This window comes from Canis lupus, chromosome 2, assembly GCF_003254725.2.
Source record: "Canis lupus dingo isolate Sandy chromosome 2, ASM325472v2, whole genome shotgun sequence".
NCBI lineage: Eukaryota > Metazoa > Chordata > Mammalia > Carnivora > Canidae > Canis > Canis lupus.
Genome location: NC_064244.1, coordinates 74720462 through 74748411, shown reverse-complemented (window position 1 = coordinate 74748411; position 27950 = coordinate 74720462). Strand labels below are relative to the sequence as shown.

Here is a 27950-nt window from a genome sequence, read left to right as displayed (position 1 = left end):
TGCAGGCTGCGGGCTGCGGGAGGACTGCGGGGCGGGCTGCGGGCTGCAGGAGCGGGAGCGGGGAGGCGGCGCGCCCGCCGCAGGGACAGCTCGGGGCGGCCGCGGGCCGGGAAGCCTGCGGGGGGCAGCGCGGGGCGCTCGCGGCCGACCCCACCCCGCCAGGGCGTGCCCGCCAGCCGGCTTCCTGCGGTCGGGCCGGGAGGAGGGAAGGCGCTGAGGGGCCCGGGCCTGGCAGGCCGGGTTCCTGGCTTTCTCTCCACGTTTCCTGAGCGGGAGCCCGGGGGATGGGACCCGGCTCAGACCTCCTTCCCGGGGAGCGCAGCCAGGAAATCGCGTCCTTGTGAACTCGGGTTCCTCCTCTGGCCGGAAGGTGCCGACTGCCATCCACGGTCGTCCAGCCCTGACCCGCGGCGTGTGATGTGACCCACTTACCCGGGGGCGGAAGAAGCCCAGAGCCGAAATGGCAGGCGCGGACCCCGCGGTGCAAGTGCGCTGGCTCCATCCCACGGACGAGAAAGCTGAGGCTTGCAAGATCGAAATGACCTACCCAAGGTCATCGTTAACACATTACTAGGAATGAGAGCGCGTTCTACATTTCATTCTCCTGCAAATGCTCTAAGTGTAATTGTGCCATTAGGTCCTCAGGAGTTAGGAAGGTAACATGGGCCCTATTCTAGAAATGAGAAAACTGAGAATCAGAGAGGTCAAGTGGCTTCTCCAATGTCACACAGCCAAATGCAACCGAGTTAGAAATTAAACTCCAGTCTCCTGTTTCTGGAGCTCAGAATGGTCATTCCACTGTCCTGCTTCCCAGATGTCCTGCTTTAATGCATTACAGCCTAGTAACCTGAGGGCTAGAACCTTATTTGTTTTAGGTCCCCCAAAAACCCCACCTAGACCTGGCGCAAGGTAGATGCTCAGAGATGACTATGGAGCCCAGCACAGAAGCTCAAAGTCAGAAGGACTGGGAGGAGGCACCTACCTTGACTCCTAAGAAGAACGAACCTTCAACCAAGTGAAAATTCAGCCTCTGCTTGAATACTTCTATCATGGTGAATTCTCTCTCTCCCATAGTAGCCCATTCTCCTGTTGGACAAATATGTTTGGTCCAAAATATAAACACTGCATTTTGCTGCTGGCTCTCCCTATAAATAAAGGAAGACCGTTTCCTTTCTCGTGGCCACAATCTATGTGGCATGGTATTCTTAGCCATTTTATAAGGATTGATGGCTCAAAAATGTTCAGTTGCTTGTGAACTAGCACAATGTCAGCCGTTCACCAAAGATGTTCACTCTCCGTGAATAGAGTTGTTTCAGAAAAAAGCAGCCCAGACTACATTTTCCAGCACCCCTTACATAATTAAGTATGCAACTAGTTTTCACCAACGGGATGTGGGCAGAGACGATGCGGGCCATACCCAGGCCAAATCCGAGTCAAGAAATATGTATGCTTTCTCAGAGCTCTACTTTTCCTCTATCATCTGGATAGAGATATCCAGATATCATCTGGATGCCAATACTAGAGTGACCTTGGAAGACACACATACCAAATGTTGTCAGCCTGGGTCTCACTCAGCCTGGTCTCACTTGACTGAATGGAGCACACAGTGAACTAACCTCCATTGTATTTAAGCACTGAAATTTCAGGATTTCTCTATTACAGCAGTTAACATAATTTAACACTGGGACTAACTTGGGTTCATTGTTCTATACACCATGGAGCACGGTGTTGGTCACACAGAAGATGCTCAAAACATAACCATCTAGCACTGACTGTTGTCCAGTTAGCTCAGCCGGTCAGAAATTGTGTCTGTTCATATAATTGATGCATATGTCCTGCCTATTCCCCCAAAGGGTTTTGAGGTGGTTTCCATTGCAGCTTCAAGCCTACTTGATGAATAATTAAAGAGCAAGAATCAATGAGTCATGAAAGCCTGGACCAAAGGCCAGAGGGGAAGAAGGGAAAAAGATGAAAAATTGACTAACTAGACCAGAAATACTAGGCTAAGCTTCCTGAGGATAGCATTGTGGCAGAGCAAAAAAAATGAAACAAAACAAAACAAAACACAAACCACTGCTCTGAGTTTCCTGGCAGTCCGAGCAAAGAGGGAAACAAGATGAGTTACAAATTGTATGGGAAGTAGCAAACATGTGATCAAGCATACAAAACCTGGGGCCAGACTGTTATTTTGAAGTCCACGTCTACCATACCCTAGTCATGTGAACTTAGGCGTTATTTAACTTCTCTATGCTTCTGGCTCTTCATCTGAAAAATGGAGATGATATAATGAAACCTCTCTCTTTGGGGTCATTGGGAGAATTAAATGAGTTAAAGCATTTTCAGTTCTTATAACAGGTCTGTCGTGTACTAAATTCTATGTAGGAATCAGCTATTACTATAGTCTGATGGGAAGAATTAGTTTAGTGACTTGGGAGAGACGAATCTTTCTCGGGGAATGTATTAAACAAGGGACACCCTCCCCCCAGCTAATAAGGTGGGCTGTTTTTATGACATCCGCTGGGCCATGGGTCACATGATTATTTCTCTTATTGGCTTTTGGACCAGACAAGCTTTGGCATCCTACTCACTGGGGAACTCGGGGGATAGGTTGCTTGGGGGTAACCTAGGGCCCTAGGTCTCTTTCTGCTGACCTCTCCACAGGACAGGTAAGTGTCACAGCAAGAGCAAAGGGTTTGGTGTTAAACAGACCCAGGTACATTTGTTAACCTCTCTAGGCCAGTTTCTTCATTCAAACAGCAGACACAATAGCAAACAGGACCTACCTCAGAGAGTTGCCATAAAGATTATATGAAAGAATTCTACAAAGCACTTTGCCCTAATATGTGTGTATATATATATACATATCTATGTATATATATAATATATAAATATAATATAATATATATTTAAATACAGTTGATTCGGCAGGTGAATTGTTACACACTCCTTAGCAGATTCCGACTTCCATGGGCACCGTCCTGCTGCCATAATAACTGGTACTGTAGGAAGACTGTAGTGCATGAGCACTCACATAATAAGGAAGACCCCAAGAAAATAAAACAAGGAATCTTGCCTGAGACCAAGAGAGTCAAGACAATAACTTTTTTTTAAGGTAATTTCGTTTTCTTTTTTAAGACTTTATTTATTTCAGAGAGAGTAAGAGAGCACAAGCAGGGGGAGGGGCAGATGGAGAAGGAGAAGCAGGCTCCCTGCTGAGCAGGGAACCCAATGCGGGACTCGATCCCAGAACCCCTGGGATCATGACCTGAGCCAACGCTTAACTGACTAAGCTACCCAGGCGCCCCAGGAGAATAACTTTTAGTACTTCAAAAATTAGAACACAAATGGTACATTTCTCCCAGAATGTGGCCCTGGCTGATCAAATTATCATTTCTCTGCTTCTGGCTGGAATTCCCTTGGCTCAATGCAGTGTGGTGTGCAGCCCAGGCTGACCCATTTTTGGAACCACGCTGGCCTGGAAAGGTGCCACAGCACCAGAATGACCACCGTGTCACAGCAACAGACCCTGTTTTTGAGGGGAATTGAGGACATGAAGCTCCCCCTTAGGCTTCCCCGTGATGGGTGGCAAGCACTGTGCTGAGCTTCACACACATTACCTTGTCCAGCCCCCATGACAGCTTCATGGGGGGAGCCCTATTCAGAATCACACTTTACATATAAGAAACCTGAGGATCAGAGAAGCAAAATGACCTGCTTATGGTCACACAGCTAAGAAGTGGCAGAGATGTGTCTGACACTATTATGTGTTCTTAACCACTCGTCCACACTGCATCTCCCCTCCGGTCTGACCCAGGACCTTGTCTCTGGAGCCAACCTCTCTCTTGCCAGGCTGTTTTCATCAAGGATCTAGGAAATACTGCTGCTAGGACCACCTACTCCTCCTGCCTGGCCTCAGGGCAGCCCCTTACCCTGGGTGAACTAGCTCACGGGCAAGACAGACAAAATTCACTGGGGTGACTCAAGCTGATCAGAAGCTCCGAGTGGATGGAAAATCAGCCCCATCACTGTTCCCTGAGTTCAGCCTGCAGCTCTTACTTGCTCAGCCTCATGGTTGGTCCCTCTGCCTCCAGGCTTCCCCAGCTCCATTCCTCCCTTCATCCACAGCCAGAGCGATTGCTCTCCACACTTATCTACCCAAGTCATTCCCCTAATGAATAATCTTCAATATTTCCTGCTGTCCCCAGTTTAAGGTTCAAAGTCAATAGCTTGGGTGAGCTCCCAAGGCCCGGCCTACTCTTCCAACCCTCTTTCCTCTCAGGCATCCTTGCCATTGCCCCCCGCCCCCCATGGCTCCAAACATTCATGATTGGCAGCCTCAGAGCCTTCACACATAGTTTCCTATGTGATCGGAGATGAACAAATGTGTGGATGAGCTGCCTGCCAGGCCTAAGGTGGGCTGCAAGGCTGTCAGGTGACTTTAGCCTCACCTTCTCCAGGTGGCTTCAAAGGCTTCCTGCCATTTGATGGAGGCTTTCTTACTGAGTTTTGGGGTGGGGTGGGGTGGGGGAGTTTACACACCATCCACCTGGGAAAGGACCCCTCAGGAAGAGACCACCAGCACCTTTGGCTCAGTGCAGAGGCTTGGAAATGAGGACCTTATCATGCACCCACTCTATGGTCAGAGGCTAAGGTGTCAGGGAGGTGACATGCTAAAGCAGCAAAGAGGATCTAGATTTCCCACCATTCTGTGTGATACCTGTGTCCAAGCTTTTCACAGCTGCCCTAAGCTTGAGACAGAATTCACTTCTGGATGTTTATAATGTATACAGTGGCCAGAGTGCCCTCCCAGAGCCAGCACAGGCTTTTCCCACTGCCCACGAGCAAAGGAAAATTTGTTCTGAACGAGGAAGATACCCACCCACGTTGGATTTCCGCGCCTCTCTCTGGGGCCCCTCCGCCACCTGGTGGTCATCTCTGGAATAGACCAGGGTCTCTGAACGCCCCTCTGAGGAAGGAGGTCTCGTGTGGGTCCGCTTAACAGCAGCAACATCCCAAAGGGTGTTGGGATTTTCATCCCAGGCTACGTCCTCCTCCGCAGAGCTCACCTGCGCCTGAGGCTCTGAGAAAGGCAGAAGTCGATTCTGTCTCACTGTGGAATCTTGAGTATCACTGCCACTCTCTGGGCTCAGTTTTCTCATCACTACAAAAGGGACAGGAGGGGCTTGGGCCCTACCAGCTCTGATATTTTAGGATCTATGCCTAAGGTTCACCAAGCTGGGACGCCTTGGCTCAGTCGGTTAAGCATCTGACTCTTGGTTTCGTCTATGGTCTTGATCTCAGGGTCATGGGATCAAGCCCCACATATGGCTGGACACTCAGTACAGAATTTGCCTGCCTCTCTCCCTCACCCTCTGCCCTTCCCCCGCCCCAAAAAATAAACAAAATCTTTATAAAGTTCACCAGGTGACACATGACTCTGGCTCCTGCCTTAGCTCAGTGGGCAGATATAAATTTCTGGAGGGCTGGGAAGTCACTGACTTGTTCACTCTCTATACCAAGTGCTTTGTACATGGAAGATGCTGCATTGGATTTGGAGCTATATTAATAGAAGCACTACATGTTCAGTGAAGGAGGTGATAGTCCTTCTGTCCATGTCGGGAGTCCTGTGTTCCCCCCTAATTGGGATTAGAACTTTGACCCGGACATAGAGAAAATGTAATTTGTCCCTAGGAGAATGAACAAAATAATGGCTGAGGGAGGACCACAAAACTACATTTTATGGGGGACAGTGGAAGAAGTCAGAATATTGACTCTGTTATTAAAAAAAATAAATAAACACTTAAGGCGCCCAAGTGTCTGCCCTCAAACATCTGAAGAGGGCATCAGGGGAAAAGGAGTAGGTGAACTAGGAATCAGGGGCTACTACTTTAAGGGACAGAATTTTCTTCCCCAAAACCAAGAGAGGCTTTCAGTCTGAGATAAGGAACAGAGCTGCATTTGAATCTCAATCTGTCCTTAAGTAATTTTGTAACCTTGGACAAGTTCCTTCATCACATTAAAACTGGGTCTTCTCCTATGTAAAATGGGTATTATATGGAGCATGCAGGATCAGTGAGAATGGAATGATATAAAACACTTTTTAAAATGCCGAGTGCAGGGGTGCCTGGCTGGTTCAGTTGGTGAAGCATCTGACTCTTGGTTTCAGCTCAGGTCATGATCTCAGGGTCGTGAGACCGAGCCTTGAGTCAGCGGGGAGTCTGCTTCAGATTCTCTTCCTCTCCCTTGGCCCCTCTCTCTGTCTCTGCCTCTCAAATAAATAAATAAATCTAAAAAGATCATTTAAGGGATCCCTGGATGGCTCAGCGGGTTAGAGCCTGCCTTTGGCCCAGGGCGTGATCCTGGAGTCCCAGGATTGAGTCCCACATCGAGCTCCCTGCATGGAGCCTGCTTCTGCTTTCTCTCTCTCTCTCTCTCTCTCTGTCTCTCATGAATAAATTTAAAAAAAAAGTCTTTAAAATAAAATAAATTTCTTAAAAAAATAATAAAAAAGAAAATAAAAAGATCATTTAAAAATGCCTAGTGCCGGGTGAGTGAGCTACGGTTAATAAAATAGAAAGGTAGTGAGCCCCCTGTCACTGGACAGGTGAGCCGAGGCTTGAGGATGGTTGGTAGGAGTGGTGAGGAATCAAGCAACTGGTACAATGTGGCTCAGGACGGCAGCGCGGGCTGATAGCTAGCAGTTTTGGCCCTTGGGTCGGTCGCATTGACTAGATGTGAATCTTGACTTTGCTATTTACTTGCTGTGATACCTCGGGACGATTACTTAACCCTTCCAAGCCTCCATCTCCCCATCTGCAGAATGAGCATCATAGTAGCTTACACTTTAAGCTAGCTGTTTGGCGGCGGGGGGGTGGGGGGATGTCAAAGAGGTAAAGCAATCAAAAGGTGTGAGCTACTGCTCTGACATTAGCCGTCTGATTGGGGTTGTCCTAGATGAACTTGAAGGTCCTCTTCCATCTGATAGTCTCCCGGTCTGGAATCCCTGGGGTGCCCTGGGGAAGCAGGTAAATCCATTGTTCTAAGACTCCCAGATGCAAAGGACTACTTGCATCTGCTCCCTGCTGGGCATGGTCCCTTCCCTTGCCCCACAAGCCAGCCCTGCCTGGGACAGAGGTGACTGGAATGGCACCTGAGGAAGCTGTGGGGGCGGGGCACAGGATGGGGCACGGGACAGGCGCAGGGGAGGACAGGCAATCTGGCTTTCTAATCTGCTCGTGCACTTTGGTCTCCAGATAAACTATGAGCTCTGTGAGGGAAGCAACTGCCATATAGGGCATAGAAATTAGCCAATAGTGTGGGAGAGGATCAGAGGTTGCCAACTGGTGGCCCAGGGGCCAAATCCAGCTCACAGGTTTGTTTTCTGGTTGGCATAGTAGCACAGTGGTTTGTTTGTTTATTAGTTGTCAACCTTCAAAATGAGGAGACTGCACAGAAAATCCAGATTCCTCACTCTGTTAAAACAGCACTAGCACGTTTCTGCACAACACGAGTCAGTTGGGGATGAGTAGTGGCTCACGTTAAGATAGAGCATGTGAGTTCTGGGTCGCCAGAGTCCCCACATCTCCCTATTGTGTCACAGCCAGTCTGCTTTACTCACTTATGAACAACCCCCACAGTCCCTGAGTTTATGACTCCTGGGAAAGAGCCAAGAGCACCGGCTTTGCAATGTTTCGGGACAATGGGTTGTCCCAGCCGAGTTATGTGACTCATTAGTGCTCCAAACTTCTTTTGCCCATCTGTAAAAGGGGCATAAGTACCTGGACTCCCCACAGGGCCGATCTGAATATTAAATAAGGCTAAGTCTGTAAAGTTCCTGGAACGTAGTTGGTGCTCAGCAAAATTCTTCCTGAGTAAGCAGTGGTCCAGTCTCACTCAAGAACATCCCCTGGGTTTTTTTTATTTATTTTTTTATGTTTTTAAAGATTTATTTATTTATTTATTTTTATGATAGACAGAGAGAGAGAGAGAGAAAGAGGCAGAGACACAGGAGGAGGGAGAAGCAGGCTCCATGCTGGGAGCCCGAAGTGGGACTCGATCCCGGGACTCCAGGATCGTGCCCCGGGCCAAAGGCAGGCGCCAAACCGCTGAGCCACCCAGGGATCCCCCATCCCCTGGTTTTGAATGCTACAGGGCTGGGCACAGTGCCAAGCTACAACCACCCTGGGAGGCTGACATTACTGTTACCCAAATTGTAGAGAGCACAGAGACAGAAAGGAATTAAATGGAAGAGCTGAGATAGGTAGCCCAGGCTGTCTGATTCCCAAACCTGTCTTTTGTTTACTACCTTATGCTGCCCCTCATAGCCACGTGGTGTTTTGACCCTGGCCTCATCCACCAGTGGATTCTAGGGTGTAACTATATGGGAATTTTGGCTCCACTGCTTTCTAGAAGCATGACACTAGGCACATTATTTACTTTCTTGGGACTTCTGGTTCTTTATCTGGAGGATAATAAAAGTACCAACTTTATGTGAGTTAAATGAGTTAATATTCATAAAATGCTTTGGGCAGGATCTGGGACACAGTAGAAACTCAATAAACGGTAGCTATTATTATTATTAGCTATCATTATTATTATACAGAGATCAAGGAGAGTCCCTGTGGAGCTGAGTCTGATAAGAGATCATGGGCCAGAGTGACATGTGCTGGAAGGAGCCTGGCTGTGAGAGCAAGAGAGGGGTGATGGTTAATTTTATGTGACAACTTGTCTGCACCACAATGCCCAGATATTTGGTCAAACATGATTCTGGATGTTTCTGTGAGGGGGTTTTTGGATGAATGTACATTTAAGTCAATGGACTTTGAATAAAGCAGATTGCTCTCCATAACGTGGGTGGGCCTTGTCCAATCAATTGAAAGCTTGACTAGAACAAAAGGCTGACCTTCCCTAAGCAACAGGAAATTCTCCAGAAGATGGCCTTCGGACTTTATCTGCAATATTGGCTCTTTCTGGTTCGATAGCAGCCTGCCTTTGGATGAGAAGTGCAACTTATTTTCTGAATCTCCCACCTATTGGCCTCTGCAATTGTGTGAGCCAATTCCTTGAAATAAATATTTTTCTCTACATACGCACATCATATTGGTTCTGTTGCTCTGCAGAACTCTACTACATGGTTGGCGGTAGTATCAGTATCTCTGCCAGAGCAGGCATCCTTATCAGGTTTGGTGCTGCTAGCTCAGAGGAGGTGCCAAGGGCTTTGCCCCTGTCCTCAGTGGATGTAACAGTTCTTCAATGATTGGGATGTATTTACTATTAGGATCCCACAAAGCTGGGAGAGACAGCACTTATAGAGGCTTACAGAATCAGGATTCAAAAACTGCCTAATCTGAGGCGCCTGGGTGGCTCAGTCAGTTAGGTGTCTGCCTTCGGCTCAGGTCATGATCTCGGGGTCCTGGGATGGAGTCCCATGTTAGACTTCCATGCTCAGCGGGGAGCCTGCTTCTCCCTCTGCCACTCTCCCTCTCTTGCTCTCATGTTCTCTCTCTGTTGAATAATAAAAAAAAAAAATCATCTTTTAAAAACTGCTTAACCTGCAGAATATGTAGGAACCTATAAGGAGAAATGTAGCATGGATCATTGAAAATTCCTGCCCTTGGTTTCAATTTCACAGGTATAGAAGCAGGGGCCAGGGGCAGAAGAGTGAAGCCAGCTTAAAAGCACTGGGTGGGTACAAAATTTAATGCTTTTAGGGGTGCCTGGCTGGCTCAGTCGGTAGAGCATGGGACTTTTTTTTTTTTTTAAGATTTTATTTATTTATTTGAGAGAGAGAGAGAAAGAGAGAGGATGAGCAGGGTGAGGAGCAGAGGAAAAAGCAGGCTCCCTGCTCAGCAGGGAGCCCGATGTGGGGCTCCATCCCAGGACTCCAGGATCATGACCTGAGTGGAAGGCAAACATTTAACCAACTGAGGCACCCAGGCTCCCTGAGCATGGGACTCTTGATCTTAGGGGTCTTGAGTTCAAGCCCCAAATTGGGCATGGAGCTTATAAAAAAAAAAAAAAAAAGATTTAGTGCTTTTAGTCTGACCACAAGTACAATATGGGCCAATTCCTTCCTCAGTTATGTTAAAAGAAGAAAGGTTGAGGTGAGGCTGATCGGCCTGGGGAAGCACAGTCCTGGCATCCAGGTTTCAGTAAACAGGATCAAGGGCGGCTGGGTGGCTCAGCGGTTTAGCGCCACCTTCAGCCTGGGGCCTGATCCTGGAGACCCCGGATCAAGTTCCAAGTTAGGCTTCCTGGATGGAGCCTGCTTCTCCCGCTGCCTGTGTCTCTGCCTCTCCCTCTCTCTCTTTCTCTCTCTCTCTCTCTGTCTCTCATTAATAAATAAATAAAAAGTCTTAGAAAAAATAAAACAGGATCAAGCCATATACACAGAAGTTACTAGAAATCAGATTTTGGGTGCGCCTGGGTGGCTGAGTTAGTTAAGCATCCGACTCTTGATTTAGGCTCAGATCATGATCTCAGGGTATTGAGATGGAGCCTGCCCCCAAAAAAAATCAGGCTCTGTGTTCAGCAGGGGGTCTGCTTGAGATTATCTCTCCTTCTCCCTCTGCCCCTCCTTTGCTCCAGTCCATGCAGGCTCTCTCTCTAAAATAAATAAATAAATCTTAAAAAAAAAAAAAAAAGAAGAAGAAAGAATCAATCAATCAGAGTTGGCCCCATTGGGAAGAACAGTCAATGCTGACCAACGATGGGCTAGATGTCTCATGGAAACTGATCTCCCCATTACCAGGAACGTTCCAGAAAGTATCCCTTGTTGGTGGTGTAACCAAGATAGAGCTGGGAAGAGAAAGAACATGCACTTCGGATGGGACAGAGTGAGATTCAAATGGTGAGTCACCCTCTCTGAGCCTTCATTTCCTCTGCTGCCACATGGTCCCGCAGACCTCACGGAGTGCTTGCACCACACTGGAAATCCCTGGGTCACTATGTCTCACAGCAGCCAACGAACACAAGCTGTTTATCACACTTGTTGGCCCATCCCCCTGCCCAAGGCCCCAGGCCTGCGCCAGAGTGCTTCATGCGGCTCAGCCTACGGAAGGGCAAGGTAGCAGGAGAGAGGTGTGCCTTCCCGTGTCTGTCGGGATGTGTTCAGCAGCAGGAAACAGAGAACTCAGCCAATGGGGTTTAAACCATAGGACTGTCACTGTTCGGTTACCAAGAAATCTGAGACAGGTGGTCCCCAGGATGCTCCAGTCCTCAGTGATGCGGTCAAGGAACTGGGGGACTTGCTCTTTCCCCTCCACCATCCTCGGGGCATCCGGGAGGTTTTCCTGCAGAATCACAGTATGGTTACCCAAGCATCCCCTCCTCTTGGGACTTCTCCCAAGCAGGAGGATTTTTTTTTTCCTTCCCTGTCTCTCTTTCCCTGAAGAAGTATCTTTCTTCTTCAAGCCCCCTGCCGGCTTCCCCTTACATCTTGCACGACCGACTTGGTCTGGTTTGCTTGGTACTTTTTGTGGGTTGTCCTGATGTTTGCAGGTCCTGGGAACCCCCTCAGTCCATCTGTCCAGTTCAGCTCCCTGCTTACATCCCATTGGCCAGTGCTGGCTCACATGTCTATCCCTTGACCAATCCCCAGCAAGGGGTATGGAAATACCCCAACTGACCTAAATCAATGAGGATCCACCTCTTGGCAGGGGCAGGGTGCGCTGTCGTTGGAACTGATCTGGGGTTCTGTGGGCAAGAAAGCAGGATTGGCTGGTAGGTGGGCACCCTGCCGTGTTTGCCACACTTGCTTCAATCAGAAAGGAGCAGAGCTGTCTCCTAGCCAAGGCTCTGCTCCCTCTCCTTCACCCTGCCCACTATCATGCTGTGTGTGTGTGTGTGTGTGTGTGACTAAGTGTGAAAGAATTAGGAGCATGACAAGGATGTTGGGGGAGAGGGCGTGGAGGAGAAAGACTTCAAATACAGGCTTCCTCTGCGGTCGTGGGAAACAAGTTTATTTTTAATTTCACCTTCATGTGGCCTAATTAGTGTGCGGTTCTCCAGGCATGATACCCCAAAAGGCAGTTTTCAGGTAATAATGACAAAGATCAGAAAACAGCTGATCTTTCTCCTAAGCTGGCCTCTCCTTGGACTGTCAGTGTGTAGAGACTAGGGAGGAGGGAGTCATCTGAACAAAAGGACAGAGGGGCGGGGTTGAGTGCAGGCTGGGAGGTCAGTCCCAGCCCTGGCTCCTTGGAGACACTGGGGTCACCCAGTGTCCTCACTCACCTCTTGCATCAGCTACACTCAGGACAGAACTGTTCCAAGTCTGACCTAGGTCTACCTGACACTAAATCTCATGATTTGTGAGGTGCCAGCCCCAGGGCCAGTCACGTTCTCTCAAAATTCTAAAGATGAAGACACTGAGAACCAGTCATTTGTAAACCTGGAAATGGTGTTCGATTCATTCATTCAAATATTTATTGAGTAGGTACTATGTGCCAGGCACTATGGTGTACTGGGTATCAAACAGCGAACATGACACTTAAGATCTCCACCCCGAAGAAGCTAACATTCTAGAGATGGCAGGCAGACAATAAGCAAAACTAACACATACACATTGTTATTAGCAATAAGTATAATAAAAAAAATAAAGTCAAGAGAAGGGGATAGAAAATGACTAGGTACATGTGGGCAGAGGTGTTTGCTTTTTTTTTTTTTTTTTTTTAGATCCAGGGTCTGCAAACTATAGCCTGTGAGCTGGCACCTATTTCAGTAAATAACATTTTATTGGAATATAGCCAAGCTTGTTTACTTACATAGTGTCTATGGCTGCCTTCACGCCACAATGACAGAGATGAGCAATCGGAAGAGAGATGATATGATCTACAAAGATGAAAATACTATCTGGCCCTTAAAAAAAGTTTGCCTTCCCAATGAGATACCACTTCACACCCACTAGAGTGGCTATCATCAAAAACCAAATACCCAGTACCAGTGAGGATGTGGACAAACTGGAGCCCTTATGCACTGCTAATAGGAATGTAAAATGGAGCTGCCACTTTGGAGGACAGTCTGGCAGTTCCTTAAAGGATAACCATAGAGGGCAGCCCTGGTGGCTCAGCGGTTTAGCGCTGCCTTCAGCCCAGGGTGTGATCCCGGAGACCCAGGATCGAGTCCCATGTCAGGCTCCCTGCATGGAGCTTGCTTCTGCCTCTGCCTGTGTCTCTGTCTCTGTGTGTGTTTGTCTCTCATGAATAAATAAGTAAAATCTTTTTTTTTTTTAAAGGATAACCATAGAGTTACCATATGACCCAGCAATTCCATCCCTGGGTGTGTGCCCAAGAGAAATAAAAACATGTGTCTATGCAAAAATTTGTACAAGAACATGCACAGCAGCATTATTTATCATGGGAAAAAGTGGAAACAACCCCTATGTCAATCAATGGATGAATAAGTAAAATGTGGTATAGCCATACAGTTGATTAGCTGGCAATAAAAAGAAATAGTGTACATGCTCTGATATGGATGAGCTGTGAAAACACTATGCTAAACAAAAGAAGCCAGTTACAAAAGAGCACAGATTGTATGATTCCATTTGTGTGAAGTGTCCAGAAGAGGCAATCTATAGAGACACACACTAGATTAATGATTGTCTAGGAACAGGGAGGCTGAAGAGTGTTGGGTAAGGGTTCAGGGATTTCTTTGCGGTGATGAATTGTTGTGATGGTTTTACAACTCTGAAATACTAAAAGCCATTGACTTGTAAACTTTCAGTGGGTGAATTGTTTGGTGTATGACTTATGTCTCAATAAAGCCATGTTTTAGAAGGTTTATTAATTTTGTTCTAGATGGTCAAGGAAGGCCTCTGAGGAAGTGGCCTTTGAGCTTCTTCTATAATTGGCTCCAAATTCTCAAAGTAAAAGATGACATCTTACTGACCACTTATGTACCAGACACTTGCATAGCATTTTATATTTACTACCTCATTAAATCCCCACAAAAATCCTATGGCTTAGATACTGTCAATCTCATTTAACAGATGAAGAAATTGGAGCACAGAGAGGATAGGCGACTTTTCCTAGGTCACATAGCTGATAAATGGCAGAACAAAGATTCAATTCTGGCTGTTTCTGACCTCAAAGCCTATGTCCACTGAGCTAACCACTGAGCTATGCATCCTTGTCCAATTTCTGAACTCCTAATGCTTCCCAGACCAGGAAGATGGCTCAAAGAGCGAGCAGATGGTAAAGAGAGCACAGCCTTAAAAGAAGGTAAGGAAGGACAAGCCAGGTGCAGAGGAGAGCAATGAACGACTGAGAGGTGTCTCTGGGCTCAGGGAGAGAACTCACAGGGGGAGTAAGACACTAACATAGAGGTCCCCAAACTTTAGAGAGCTAGAAATCTGCTACAAGTCAGAGAGAGGCTTATTTAAAATTCAGATTCCTGGGCCTCACTGTCAGAGGTCTGATTTAATGGGTCTGAATTAGGGACCAGGAATCCAGTGTTAACAAGCTCCCTGGTCCCTGGATCTAATGCAGATGGTCCAGGAAGTACACTATGAGATGTCCAGCAGGAACTTCAAGGTCAACATAAGACTTCTCTGTGTGCTCCTCCCCACCTCCCATTTTGGCATCCCTCTTTTGCCTCCCTTCCTGATATCCCATAGTCCTGGCTCTCATTCTTCTGTGTCCAGAGACCCACTGAGCATGACAGACCTCCCAGTTTTTATTCCTGCGAGGACCACCTGGTGTGTCCTTGCCTACCTTCTTTTGCTCCGCTCCATCTCCCCCAAGAGGCCTCATCCCATCTCCCCCCTTCTTTAGCCTCCCATCCCACAAAGGCTCAGCTTTTCGGAGGCTGCTGAAGTGTCTCCTTTTTATGAAATCTTTCCTAACAATCGGAACATTTCATTGCATCTATAAAATGGGGATGAAGAGCAAACAAGAAAACGTGCACGAGGAACATTGTAGGCATTCCATAAATAGTGGCTATTGTTTTTATACATACCTACTACTATCCCAATTTTACAGGTGAGGAGAGCAAGGCAAAGAAGCCTTCAAAAAAACTTGCCAAAGGCCCCCCAGCTAGAATTCGGTAGTACTTGAATTTGAACTGAGGTATCAGGTGCTCAGCTTTAACCATCATGAGACCAGCTTTCATTGTTATGAGGCTCCAGTGAGAGAAGAGATGCCAGGACTCCAGCATGGAGCTGGGCCTGTGGTGGGTGCTCAGTAAATGCTGGAGACTGAAGTGGGTTGAAAGGTTCATCCAGGGAGAGGAGGGGATATTACTCGAAGACCTCACTGACCATGACGTCTCATGCTTTTTATTTGACAAGACTCAACATCTTAATACCTCTGATGAAAATAAAATCTCTGATGAGAGGGGATTCCCTGGGTGGCTCAGCAGTTTAGTGCCTGCCTTCAGCCTAGGGCGTGATCCTGGAGTCCTGGAATCGGGTCCTGCATTGGGCTCCCTACATGGAGCCTGCTTCTCCCTCTGCCTATGTCTCTGCCCCTCTCTCTATGTCTCTCATGAATAAATAAACAAAATGTTTAAAAAAAAAAGATCTCTGATGAGAACAGGATATAAAAAAATAATTCATGAAACAAAATTCAGAACAGTCTCCCACCCAAAGCTTGGTGGGTCTAAAGCCTGTCAATCTATATCACTGAGGGTGATTGGAGGTGTTAACTCAGAACATTAAGGTGATGCGGAGACACTGAGGAAGGAGCAAGGGTACGGGGTAGTTGATCTGCGTGCTATTTTCTAATCAAGGTGCCACATGGAACGGAGAGCCCTCCATCCTGACTGCAAATTCTCTTTCAGCTCAATTCATTAACCTCATATACCTTCCTCCTCTGAGCTCCATACAAAACCTGGGTAGACCAGAAAGCCTCCCATTTGAACCTAGGATCTCTGCAGAGTCAGACAGTTTCCTGTCTGAACCAAATCAATGGGGAATCCCATGGATCACATTTCTCCCAACAGGGATGAGCCGTGAAAATAGTACGCAAAGGGACATCTTCGATCTTGTTCCCCTTCACAAAGTTGCCCCACTTGGAGGGGGTGCCCCAGAAGTCAAGAAGACAACAAGAACACTCACTGAACAATTCTATTGATGGAACCAAAACCCAAGACATCAGGATTGACCCAAATCTCAGGAAAACGAAACAAGACAATTCCAGCTGGGTTACAGGACACACCGGATGACAAGAGTCACCAGCAAATCAGACTAGGAGGCTTTCCGGACATGGACAACCCTCTGAAACGCTTGCCGAAACTCTTCGTTAAACACAGTGTATATTATTGGGTTGATGAGAGAGTTGAGATAGCCTAGCCAGGTGAAGAAGTCAAAGAGGGCTGGGTGGAGCCAGCAGGAGGCCCGGCAGATGGGGAGGACCAGAGATGCAACAAAGAAGGGCAGCCAGCAGACGATAAAGGCCCCCAGGATGATCCCCAGGGTTTTGGTGGCTTTTCTTTCTCGGGCCGCCGAAATCCTCTTGCGCTCCAGGACACCCTCGGCCAGCTTGACTTGCACGTGGTTGAAAAAGAGAGGGGGGCCGGCCGCATGCGAGCGCTCCTCTTGGAGGCTGGGGCTCAGGGAGCAGAGCGAGGACCCCGCGGAGCCCGTGATGAGCTGCGCTGTGGTGAAGCGCTTCCCGTACGGCGAAGGCGGATTCAGGATGCGGTTCCGGGCAGCCACGTAGATGCGGCCATAGAGGATGATGAGCAGCACGGACGGGATGTAGAAGGCCCCGCACGTGGAGTAGATGGTGTAGGAGATCTGAGATGTGTTCACCTGGCAGTCCGACATCTCCTCCTGAGCTTTGGCCTGCCGCCAGAAGAGCGGAGGGATGGAGATGCAGATGGAGATGACCCAGACGGTGGCGATCATGACAGCTGCCCGGCCCGCTGTGCGGCGCTTACTATACTCCAGGGCATCGGTGATGGCCCAGTACCTGTCCAGAGCGATGACACAGAGATGCAGGATGGAGGCCGTGCAGCATGTGATGTCAGAAGACAGCCAGATGTCACACAGGATTTGGCCAAAGCTCCAGGTGCGGGTGGTGGTATAGGCAATGCTGATGGGCATGACCAAGATGGACACTAAGAGGTCAGTCATGGCCAGGGAGCCAATGAGATAGTTAGCCGGGGTGTGGAGCTTCCTGGTGAGGAAGATGGTGGTGAGCACAAAGGCGTTCGAGAGGGCTGTGGCCATCGTGATGATGGAGAGGAGCAGAGCGAGAGAGATCTTGAGGGCCTGGAGTGTCTCTGGACCCCAGGCCTCTGGGGTTTCCGTAGCATTCAGGGATCTGTTGGAGGCCTCCTGGAGAAGGCCTTCCAGTGACTGGTTTGGCGGGGACATTCTAGGTGGCTCTCTCTTCCCACAGACTTGGACACACGCAGCTCTCTTCACAGTTGTCCTGACTACGGGACGAGGTCATCCTTCTGCTTCATGCTGGTGGGGGGCCCTCCATCAGGACAGCCCACACTGAGAAGACCTCAAGACTTGACTATTTGAAGAACAGTGAGGTGACGGCTGGTAGTTAAAAGTCTTTCCTAAACCAGATGAATCCCAAGATGTCTCACTATTCTGGACCTTTGCCCAGCAAATGTTCAAGCCCAGGGGACACATGCTGAATTTGTTAGACATCTACCAGGATATCACACCAGTGTGGGCAGTGCTTTGGGATTCTCGCTTTTGGCATTTTTTGGCTCCTTCCAAAGCTTGAGGGATAAATGTGTTTAATGAGAACTTTAGAATTCCCCCCCATCCTATTCTGAGAAGAGTCTGGGTTTCAGATTTCCTCTGGGGAACTTTTAAAACTAGGGACAAAAAGAAGTACCGGCAGACTCAGAGAAGCAGTCCAGTCAACAGTTCACCATTTTCCTAGGTTCATCTTGACACATCACGAGGCACTTAATTTTGGTTCCTGTCCCACTGATCATTTCGAGCCTAAACAGACAAAACATTCTGGTTACCAAGACCTGAAGTATGCATGAGCTAGGAGAAGGCAAAACAAGCCGATCACTGTGGGTTCATCCAGAAGGGTACATGTTCAGAGCTCTGGGGCTTAAAAAAGAAAAAAGGAAAGAGTTAGGTTCTAGAAGGACAATTTAGATACTCAAGACAAACCGTGAGTTTAAAAGCATACTGCTTAGAGCTGGCAGTGGCGCAGTGAAGCTGGCATGGTCCAAAGTGTCAGGAGAATACAGGGGAGGGCAATGTGTCCCACCCCCACAATTCCCAGAGAGGGCAGAGCTGCTGGAAGCATCACAGGCTTATTATAAATACATGAAATCAGCTTTGTTCATTATGAATCAGAAACCATCATTCTATTTGTTCAGCAACAATGAAAACTAAACAAAATAACTCCATGCACAGAAAAAAAGAAAAAAAAAGGGTCACCAGGAAAGATACCAATTTTTTACAATATATTTCTCTAGGAATTGGGGAGGAGGAGGTGACCTTTCTTTTATTCCTAAAAATTTTCCAGATTTCCTGGAGTGAGCATGCATGATTCTTAAACACAAAAGCAAAACCAAAAACACCTTTTGGTTGGCAGAGAAGTTAATTGCAAAAATCAAAACCCCAGACATTTTTCATGGTGAAAGTTCAAATCCAGAAAATCTATTCGGCTTTCTAAACGGAAACTGGTAATTTCATCACAAAAAAAAAAACAAAAAACAAAACTTTGAAGGCTCATTTTCTCCTCTGTATGCTCCTGACCTTGAATCTGGGTTTTAGTATTTGAGACATGGGCAAGCCAAGGGGTTCTTGGAGCTTGGGACCCCTGGTACAGATGATTGGGGTAAGGTAAACCAGAGGGCACTCTGTGTCAGGCTCATCTCTGGAAGACCCGATGAAGTCTCTGGGGCTCAAGGGCAGCTTCTGGAGTATGGGGTTGACAAGAAGAGTACCAAGACCCCTAGCCCCATCCACACTCCTACCAATTCTTCCCCTGGCTCGTATGGAATACTACAATCCACCAGGAATCCCTATGATTCATTTGATTTCTTCCAGGTTCCACCATGAGAGCATTCAAAGCCTGACAGGGAAAATAGACGTAGCTTCAAGGACCCTGGGACGGAACTGGCCAGGCAGATTTATATATACACACTTTTAAAATGTGATTATGTATGAATTTGTTTCATAGTTTGTACGTTTTCCAACTCAATATATTTGGAACTTTGTCCCATCACAGTCATTCCCATAACATCATTCGTAAGGGCCGCATTTTGCCTCAATGGGTGGCTACATTAAGAAGAATGGTTTCAGGGATGCTTGGATGGCTCAGCAGTTGAGCATCTGCCTTTGGCTCAGGGCATGATCCCAGGATCCAGGATCAAGTCCCACATCGGGCTCCCTGCATGCAGCCTGCTTCTCCCTTTGCCTATGTCTTTGCCTCCCTCTCTCTGTCTCTCATGAATGAATAAATAAATCTTTAATAAAAAAAAAAAAGAGGGGTTTCAATAGTCAAGGTCAAGGAGGTCTATAGTCAAGGAGGGACTCCTGATGGCATTTCTGATGGCTGGAAAGGCAAGAGCAAAGGTCCAGAGAGCCAGGGTTGGGTAGCAGAGAAGGCTCAAGAGGTGGCTGGCACCAGAGGTGGGAGGCAGGTGGGTACAGGGGAGGCTTGGATGAACAATCTGGGTTCCAATCCCTATTCTCTCCCCACCCTCCTGTATGACCTCCTGTATGACCTTGGGCAAGTCCCTTACCCCTTTCTGAGTCTCAGATTTTGTCATTAAAACAGTGGCCCCCTACCTGTCTCCCAGGGCTGCGGTGGAGCTTCCATTGCTCCTGGCAAGGCCAGCCTTTGAAACCCAGTAAACACTGAGTGATGTCAAGACTCATTACCATCTGACTCCCTGTCCCTACAGCTTGACACTTGACTCAGATTTGTCAGAAAAGTTCAGTCTGTGTTTGTTGATTGACTGATTTTTAAATCACTAAGAACTTAAACTACTGCAATGCAATAGTTTCTCTTCTACTCCTCAAACCGTGGGGACTTCATCTTCAAAAAACATCTTCTAGGGCATCTGGATGGCTCTTGAGCGTCTGCCTTTGGCTCAGATTGTGATCCCAGGGTCCTGGGATCAAGTCTTACATTGGGCTCCCTGCATGGAGCCTGCTTCTCTCTGTGTCTCTCATGAATAATAATAATAAAAAAAAATCTTCAAAAAATTTAAATAAATAAAGAAAAATCTTCCTAGAGGAGGAGAGGCAGTCTCAGTTTAAGAAAAACAATCTGTTTGTTTTTTTTAAATATTTTTATTTATTTATCCATGAGAGACACAGAGAGAGAGAGAGGCAGAGACATAGGCAGAGGGAGAAGCAGGCTCCATGCAGGGGGCCTGACATGGGACTTGATCCCGGGTCTCCAGAATCACGTCCTGGACTGAAGGCGGCACTAAACCACTGAGTCACCAGGGCTGCCCTGTTTTGTTTTTTTAATGTAGGCTCTACTCCAGCATGGAGCCCAGTGTGGGGCTTGAGCTCACAACCCTGAAATTGAGATCTGAGCTGAGATCGAAAGTCAGACGCCTAACCCACTGAGCCACCCAGGTGCCCCAAGAAAACCAATCTTAATCTGCACAAAAAGACATTCCCAAAGTTTAAAGGATATTATTATTATGTATTTCACAGAGCTCTTTCTGTGTTCACAGGGCTAGTCCTGGGGCCAAGTCACCCACTGTGATGTGGGCAATCTGGCCCCCACCTTACATATGAGCAGAGAGGGGACATCACCTGCCCAAAGTCACCCAGCTGGAAGTGGAAAAACTGGGTCCAGAGCCACTTCTGAAATCTCTGTTCTCCACACTGCACTGAACAGGGAGAAGAGCCTCAAGGCACATGTGCTTCTAGGAGTGAAACTGGTTTGGGGCCTCACAGTGATTGGTGAAAATGAGGCCCTCTCCGACCCTCTCACTCCACCTCAAAAGCCTCTGGCTGAAGTTCTCCTCTCACTTGAGTTCACATTGGAAATGTGAAGTTGGGTTGGACTGTGTGGAGCTTTCTTCCTTCTAGACAGACTAGGTGCAGTCATTTCTCATGCAGGGCTTATGCTTGCCTCATAGACCCATACGGCTGCCCCCTTGGGTTCCAGGCATTCCAATGACCTCACTCAGTGAAAGGCGTGGGCTCGGAAAGGCCTGGGAGGTTGGTGGGTGACATCTTGGGAAGGACAGGGTGGCTTGCTTTGGTCAGGAATGCGGGGCTGGAATTTTGAGGGAAGCCACATGATTCTGAAGCCATCCCCCTCCTCTCCTGCCTGCTGTCCTTCCCCACCCTCAACGAAGTTGGGGGGATTTCCCATAATCCAGCTACCTTTGGAGACAAAGACCGTAGCTCTATAAGCAACTCCCTCCCCTATCACCCTTCAAACAATAAAACAAAAATAGAAATGAACACAACAGTGAGATACCATATTCACCCAGCAGACAGTAAAACATCTTAAATCTGACCATTGTCACGTCATCCAGTAGGGTGTGGACCAGCAGGAATTGTCGCCTACCACTAGCAGAGCGTAAATCGGAGGAATCTCCTTAGCAAACAATCTGATGTTATCTCTTAAAGCTAAAGATGCAATGATTACCTCATAGCCCAGTAATTTTGCTCCCCGGTATACATCACAGGGAAACTCTACTCTGTGTTCATCAGCAGAGAGGAACGAGCACGGTCACGGTGGCATTGTCAGAAACAAACAACTAGAAACCACCCAAATGTCCAAACACAACACAGTTGAAGCAAACCTGAGTAAGCCAAAGCTGCTTGCATCAAAGTGGGTACTTCTCACAAACAACACTTACTATCAGAGTCAGAAACACGTAGGAAGAAATAAAATATTTATTAAAAAAATTTTTTTTAATAAAATGTTTAGAGATATAAATACATATTGGCAAACCCATAAGGAAAAGCAAGGAAACATTAAGTATAAAATCCAGGATTGTAGTCACCTCCGGAGGGGAAAGAACACAGGAATTAGATTGTGGAGGGGTTTTAACCGTATCAGTGATGATGTATTTTTTAAGGTGGTGGGAGGTACATGGATGTTTATTATTCTTTGAACTGTGAGTATATCACATATACACTATTTTGTAGGGTATGGTATATTTGCAATTATTTTTGCTTAAACAATCAATTTTGTACATTAAAAAAAAAAAAAAAAAAAAAAAAGAGGGTAGCCCCGGTGGCGCAGCGGTTTAGCGCCGCCTGCAGCCTGGGGTGTGATCCTGGAGACCCGGGATCGAGTCCCGCATCGGGCTTCCTGCATGGAGCCTGCTTCTCCCTCTCCCTGTGTCTCTGCCTCTCTCTCTCTGTCTCTCATGAATAAATAAATAAAATCTTAAAAAAAAAAAAGAACCATACTACCAGCAATAACACTGATACATTTGGATATAGCAATACCTGTTGATACATTTGAATCCAGAAGACCTGGGTTCTGGTCCCAGCTCTGTCAAGGACCAGCAGATAACTGAGGACAAGTCATGACTTCTCTTTGACCCTCAGTTTCTTCTCTGATAAAATGGGAATATAATTTGCTGCCCCCAAAGGATGTTTAGTGCTTCCAATAAGATCATGTATGTGATGTGCACTAATTGTAGAGACCTGGACAAATGTAATGAGGATATAGAGATGGCAGGCCGTGGCTAAAAGCATACAATTAAAAAAAAAAAAAAAGATTTGGGACGCCTGGGTGGCCCAGCGGTTTGGCGCCTGCCTTCTGCCCAGGACATGATCCTGGGATCGAGTCCCACATCGGGCTCCCTGCTTCTCCCTCTGCCTGTGTCTCTGCCTTTCTCTGTGTGTCTCTCATGAATAAATAAATAAAATCTTTAAAAATAAATAAAAAATTTTAAACAGGATTTATTTATTTGAGAGAGAGAGAGGGAGATAAAGACAGCAAGTATGAGCAAGGGGAGGGGCAGAGGGAGAGGGAGAGGGAGATAGAATATTCAAGCAGACTCCCTGCTGAGCATGGAGCCCAATGCCAGGACCCTGAGATCATGGCTTGAGCCAAAATCAAGAGCCAAACACTTAACCGAATGAGCCCCCCAGGCACCCCCAAAAACATACATTTTAAGTCAGGGAGGATCAAGTTCCAATTCCTGTTGCTCTACTTTCTTGCTGTGGCCACTGGGCAAGTCATTTAAGCTCTCTGGACCTACACAGCCTCAGTGATGGACATGATAATCCATCCCCTACAGGAGCTTGGGGAGAACTGGTAAGAATATGGATCTAAATACCTGACATAGTAAATGATGACTTTTCTGGTTTCTCTATGATGTGTCCAATCAAATTCAAGTCTGTAGGCAACAAAGTCTCTTCTGTCCGCTGTCCAACAAGCCATCACTGTCCATTTTATTTTATTTTATTTTATTTTATTTTTTTAAAGATTTATTTATTTATTCATTCAGAGAGAGCAAGAGAGAGGCAGAGACACAGGGAGAGGGAGAAGCAGGCTCCATGCAGGAAGCCCGATGCGGGACTCGATCCCGGGTCTCCAGGATCACACCCCAGGCTGCAGGCGGCACTAAACCGCTGCGCCACCGGGGCTGCCCCACTGTCCATTTTAGCGAGTGATGTCTGCCACTGTAAGAACTACCAGCCATACCAGGGAGCTTCTCCCTTGCCCACCATACTCCCAGGAGCCATTGAAGCAGGAGCAAGGACTCCCCTCAGCCTAGTAGTGTCTCCCCTAGAGTCTAGACCACATAGACCCGAGCCACACCATACACCCCCAGCTTTAGCATCTCTGCAGCAAGATGGAGGGGAAAAAGCAGATTCTCGATCTCAATTCTGAGCATAGCTAATTGGACCAGGTGGACGCATGACCCCAAAGGAGCCAACCAGATTCTCTCCTGGGAATTTAGCAAGGTGACTGTGAGCAGCTGGGTAGATTGACGATGGAGGAGGAGCAACCTGCGAGCCAAGGATTCTGAGGCTGAAGTCTAGCCATGGCCATGACCAAAGCCAGGGCAAGTTTGGGGGCAGCTGAAAAGCCAATTGGTAAATAAGAAAACAGGTCTGCAGAGAGAGGCAGGAGAAGGGAGAAGACAGAGAAAAGAGCAGAGAGACAGGGGAGCCACCTACCTCAAGAGAGGAGTAAGGAACCTTCTAGACCACATGGCACTCCTTCCTATTTTGGGATGTCCATGAGCAACCTCTGTACCCAGGAAACCGAATTTATACCAGCTCCTCATTTTTTCCTAGTGGAGCCAGTTCAAATGGACTGAGAAACAGTCTAACAGGTCCTGAAGAGTGGTAATAAGACAGGATTTCCAGTTCCTTTCCCCCAAACAATCCCCACTGTGGGGTGGAGGCCAATCATTTCACCTCCTGGGTTTTTCTTCTTCATTTGTAAATTGGGGTAATAGCACCTTTCTCCCAGAACTGCTCTGTGTATTCAGTGGGAAGGATCCATCCCTGGACAGTGGCTGGTCCACAGTAGGGGCTCTTTGCAGCCCTCTTAACAAGTGCTTCCTACACAGGGCTCATTTGGTTTACAGAAAGGTCAGTCACCTCCTCTTCCTGAAGGATCTTTTTTAACAGAGTCATAAAACATTGCCAGAAACCAAGAGGATATATGGGTTTAATGTATCCTCAGAAGCCAGTCTCATCCTTTGAGAAGAAAAACAAAACAAAACAAAAAACCAAAAAAACCCAAGGCTCTGTGATAAAGATTTGTTGCAGTAGGATTAAAACAAACAAACAAACAAAACAAAAACAAACAAACAAATAACAGAGAAATTCCTGTCTGTTCTTTCTCTAGAAGCTGTTTGGTATGGCTGAGTGAGCCCTGGATGGGGAAATCATTCTCTACAAATCTGAAGAGTGCTTTATATTTTACAAAGTACATCCACAGCTGTTATCCATCTCTTCTCTAAGGCAGGGGACCTCCCTCAGCCTCAGTTTCCTCCTCTGTAGAATCAGGGTATCAAGTTTATCTTTTGGGGGTGTCATGAACATGAAATAATATATGTGGAAAAAACTAGAAAAGTGTTAACGTGTGTGTGTGTGTGTGTATCTGAGTGCAAGGCTTGACCTATAATTAATATCTTAAGCAAATCCATCTTTCACCTGTTTCTCTAATTATAAAATCTGAGAGGGGATCCCTGGGTGGCTCAGTGGTTGAGCATCTGCCTTCAGTCCAGGGTTCACCCTAGAGTCCAGGGATCGAGTCCCACGTCGGGCTCCCGGCAGGGGGCCTGCTTCTCCCTCTGCCTGTGTCTCTGCCTCTCTCTGTGTGTCTCTCATGAATAAATAAGATCTTAAAAAATAAAAGAGAGAATACCAAAAAAAAAAAAATCTGGGAAATACAGAAAATAAAAAATAGACCTCTGACCAAAACCTCCTACTCCCAGCTCTATAACCAACAAACACCTGCATGTATGTCCACCAAAACACTTGTGCAAGAATTGTTCATACAGGCATTGTTTAACCACCACAAACTGAAAACTATCCAGACATCACAGTAGAATGTGTAAATGAATTGTGGCATGTTCGTAAGTAGAAATATTATACATCAGTGAGAAGGAACACCAGCTCCCTGCTACACATGACCACATGGAAGAGGCAGTCATATGACACACCATGTGTGACTCAAATGTCATAAAGTTCAAGAACAGTCAATACTGACCTATACTGATGGAAGTCATACTAGGGTGTTGCCCTTGAGGGGAGGGGGGGTACAGTGACTGGAAGGGAGCTTGACAGCAGCTTCTGGGTGAAGGTCATGTTCTATTTCTTGAGCTGGGCGTGTTCGCCTTGTGAAAGTTCATCAGGCTGTATGCTTGTGTTTGGGGCACTTTTGTTCTTGTGAACAGTCTACCCAAAGGAGGAGTGGTTAAGTGCCTCGGGGCCTAAGAACCTTTATCACCAGTTCTATTGGTCAAAGGGAAACCCTGGGCTTGTCACTTGACCTCTGAGCTGTTTCCTCATGTGGGAAATGGGGAGGAGGGTCGCGCCCGGCTGGCTCAGTCGGTGGAGTGTGCGACTCTTCATCTTGGGGTTGTGAGTTCGAGGCCCGCATTGGGTGTGGGTAGAGATTGCTTAAAAATAAAATCTGGGGTGCCTGGGTGGTTGAGTCAGGGGAGCATGCGACTCTTGGTCTTGGGGTGTGAGCTTGAGCCCCGCAGTGAATGTAGAAATTACTTAAAAATAAAATTTTGGGGAAAAAAAAGAAAGAAAATGTGGACAGTAACAGCACCGACCTCAAGCTGCTGTCACGTTTAAGTGAGCTGAACAGAAAGCCCAGCCGCACAGTCAACAATCCATCGGCTACCGTTAGTTATAATTAACAGTCCCTCCCTGGCAAACCTGATTTAGAAGGAACACGTTAAACGATGCGGTCCGATCCAATCGGCTGAGATGGTCGATACCCAGAGAGGTGGGTGTCTCGTCTGAGACCACACCGCAGGTTCAGCACCCGTGCTCAGCTCAGGTGCTTGGACTACCCCGTGCTGCCTCCACTTACCCCTGTCAAAAGGAAGGGTGTATTTCCTTGTCCTCTGAGTCTGGGCTCAGCATGAACTAGCTATGGTCAACAGCACGAGGCAGAAGCGACAGGGAGCCAGGTCCAGATTTAGTCCTCAAGGGCCTGTGCGGGTTGCTTGCGCTCCGCCACTGCCACTGCCACATGCATGGGCGAGCCCGCTGGTCTCTAGGGGGGCAAAGACACAGGGAGCAGAGCCCTCACTCCAGCCGACTGCCCCGGCCAAAGCCATGTCACTCCCTTACAATCCTCCAGTGGCTCCCACGGCACCTGGGATCCAGTCCCAGCTTGGTCTAAGGGAGCCTCGTGAACTGGTCTTTATTTACATTTCCAGCATCGTCTCCTGACCCCACTGGCTGCGACCTTGGCACTCCAGCAACAGATCTGCCAGTTTCCCTGCCAGCACCCTGCTGCCATGAGCTCCAATGCTGCTTTCTGCTCTGAACCTCTGTCCCTGTTTGTGTCCTCTGCCTGGAAAGAATCCCCCGCTCGGCCCTCCGGTTGGTTGCCTAATCCAAGTCACACTTCAGCACTAAGCTCTGGCACGTCCCCAGGAAGCCTTCCCTAACCTTCCCCCAGCTCCACTTTGATTAGATACCCTGCTTCTGGATGCCTACCACCACAGCTCTTACCACGCTGGACTGTCTCTATCACTGGACCTTGAGTGCAGGGACCACGTCTTATTTAACCCCGAGAGCCCTGACACTTGGCCCAGAGCAAGAGATCAGCACCTGGTTATGAAAGTCTCCCCGAACTGCTGAGGATGGGCTCTGAGAACAAAGCCTGGCCTGAGAAGCGGGAGCCTTGATCTTTTGCTTGGTTCTGCCATGAACTCTCCGTGGCCTCAGATAAGTCAGTTCCTGCTCTGGGCCTCGGTTTCTCCATCCTTAAACTGCAAAGTTTGGACCAGATCAGAGATTTTCTGGCTGTGAGAATCTCCTGGGGGAGCTTTAAAACAAATATTGTTTAAAAAATACAAATGTCCAGACCTTAGCCCCCAAGGGGTAGAGCTCAGGCACCGTAAATTTTCAAAGCTCCCTACATGCTTCCAGGGGAATGAGAACCCCTGGCCTGGCTGATCCCTGGTCATCTTTATCACTGACAATCTGATTATCTTTAAACAAAAATCCAAGACAGGTGGAGCCTGTTTTCCAGACCTTTGCAACAGCTAGGGAAGTCTGAGAATGCAAGCCCTTCCTTCTTACAGCTTTGCACTAAGTTATTATCAGCCTTCAGTAGGGAAGGGACCACCTTGAATGACCAAATAAACGTGTTGCATAAAGGCTCTTGCCATTGTGGTTGACAACTCCCTGGATTTTCTCCCATGCTTGTGGGAAAGAGGGCAGAGGGGTTTTAAACTCTCCCCATGTGGGGCACCAGGGCGTCTACCTTTGGCTCAGTTCGTGATCCCAGGGTCCTGGGATCGAGTCCCACATCAGGCTTCCTGCAGGGCGCCTATTCCCCCTTTGCCTATGTCTCTGCCTCTGTGTGTCTCTCATG

At 47.6% G+C, this 27950-nt stretch overlaps 1 protein-coding gene and 1 long non-coding RNA gene across 4 annotated transcripts in view; one reads left to right on the top strand and one right to left on the bottom strand.

The window, feature by feature from the left end:
- The first annotated feature begins 155 nt into the window (after nt 1-155).
- LOC112660255 (uncharacterized) lies at nt 156-27925 on the top strand. 2 transcript variants are annotated; one of them, XR_003136803.3, is made up of 3 exons: nt 156-3112; nt 10751-10849; nt 26785-27925. It is a non-coding gene; the product is annotated as an uncharacterized LOC112660255 (long non-coding RNA). The 2 variants fall into 2 exon arrangements; XR_007408366.1 differs by lacking the exon at nt 26785-27925 and adding an exon at nt 20623-21869.
- Nucleotides 12404-27950, bottom strand: part of HTR1D (5-hydroxytryptamine receptor 1D) — a 29380-nt gene continuing 13833 nt past the window's right edge. For both annotated transcript variants that reach the window (XM_035713102.2, XM_025447770.3), the window contains one exon: nt 12404-17908. In XM_035713102.2, the coding sequence (XP_035568995.1) occupies nt 16184-17317 (1134 nt within the window). In that variant the 5' untranslated portion in view covers nt 17318-17908 and the 3' untranslated portion in view covers nt 12404-16183. The remainder of the gene's footprint in view (nt 17909-27950) is intronic.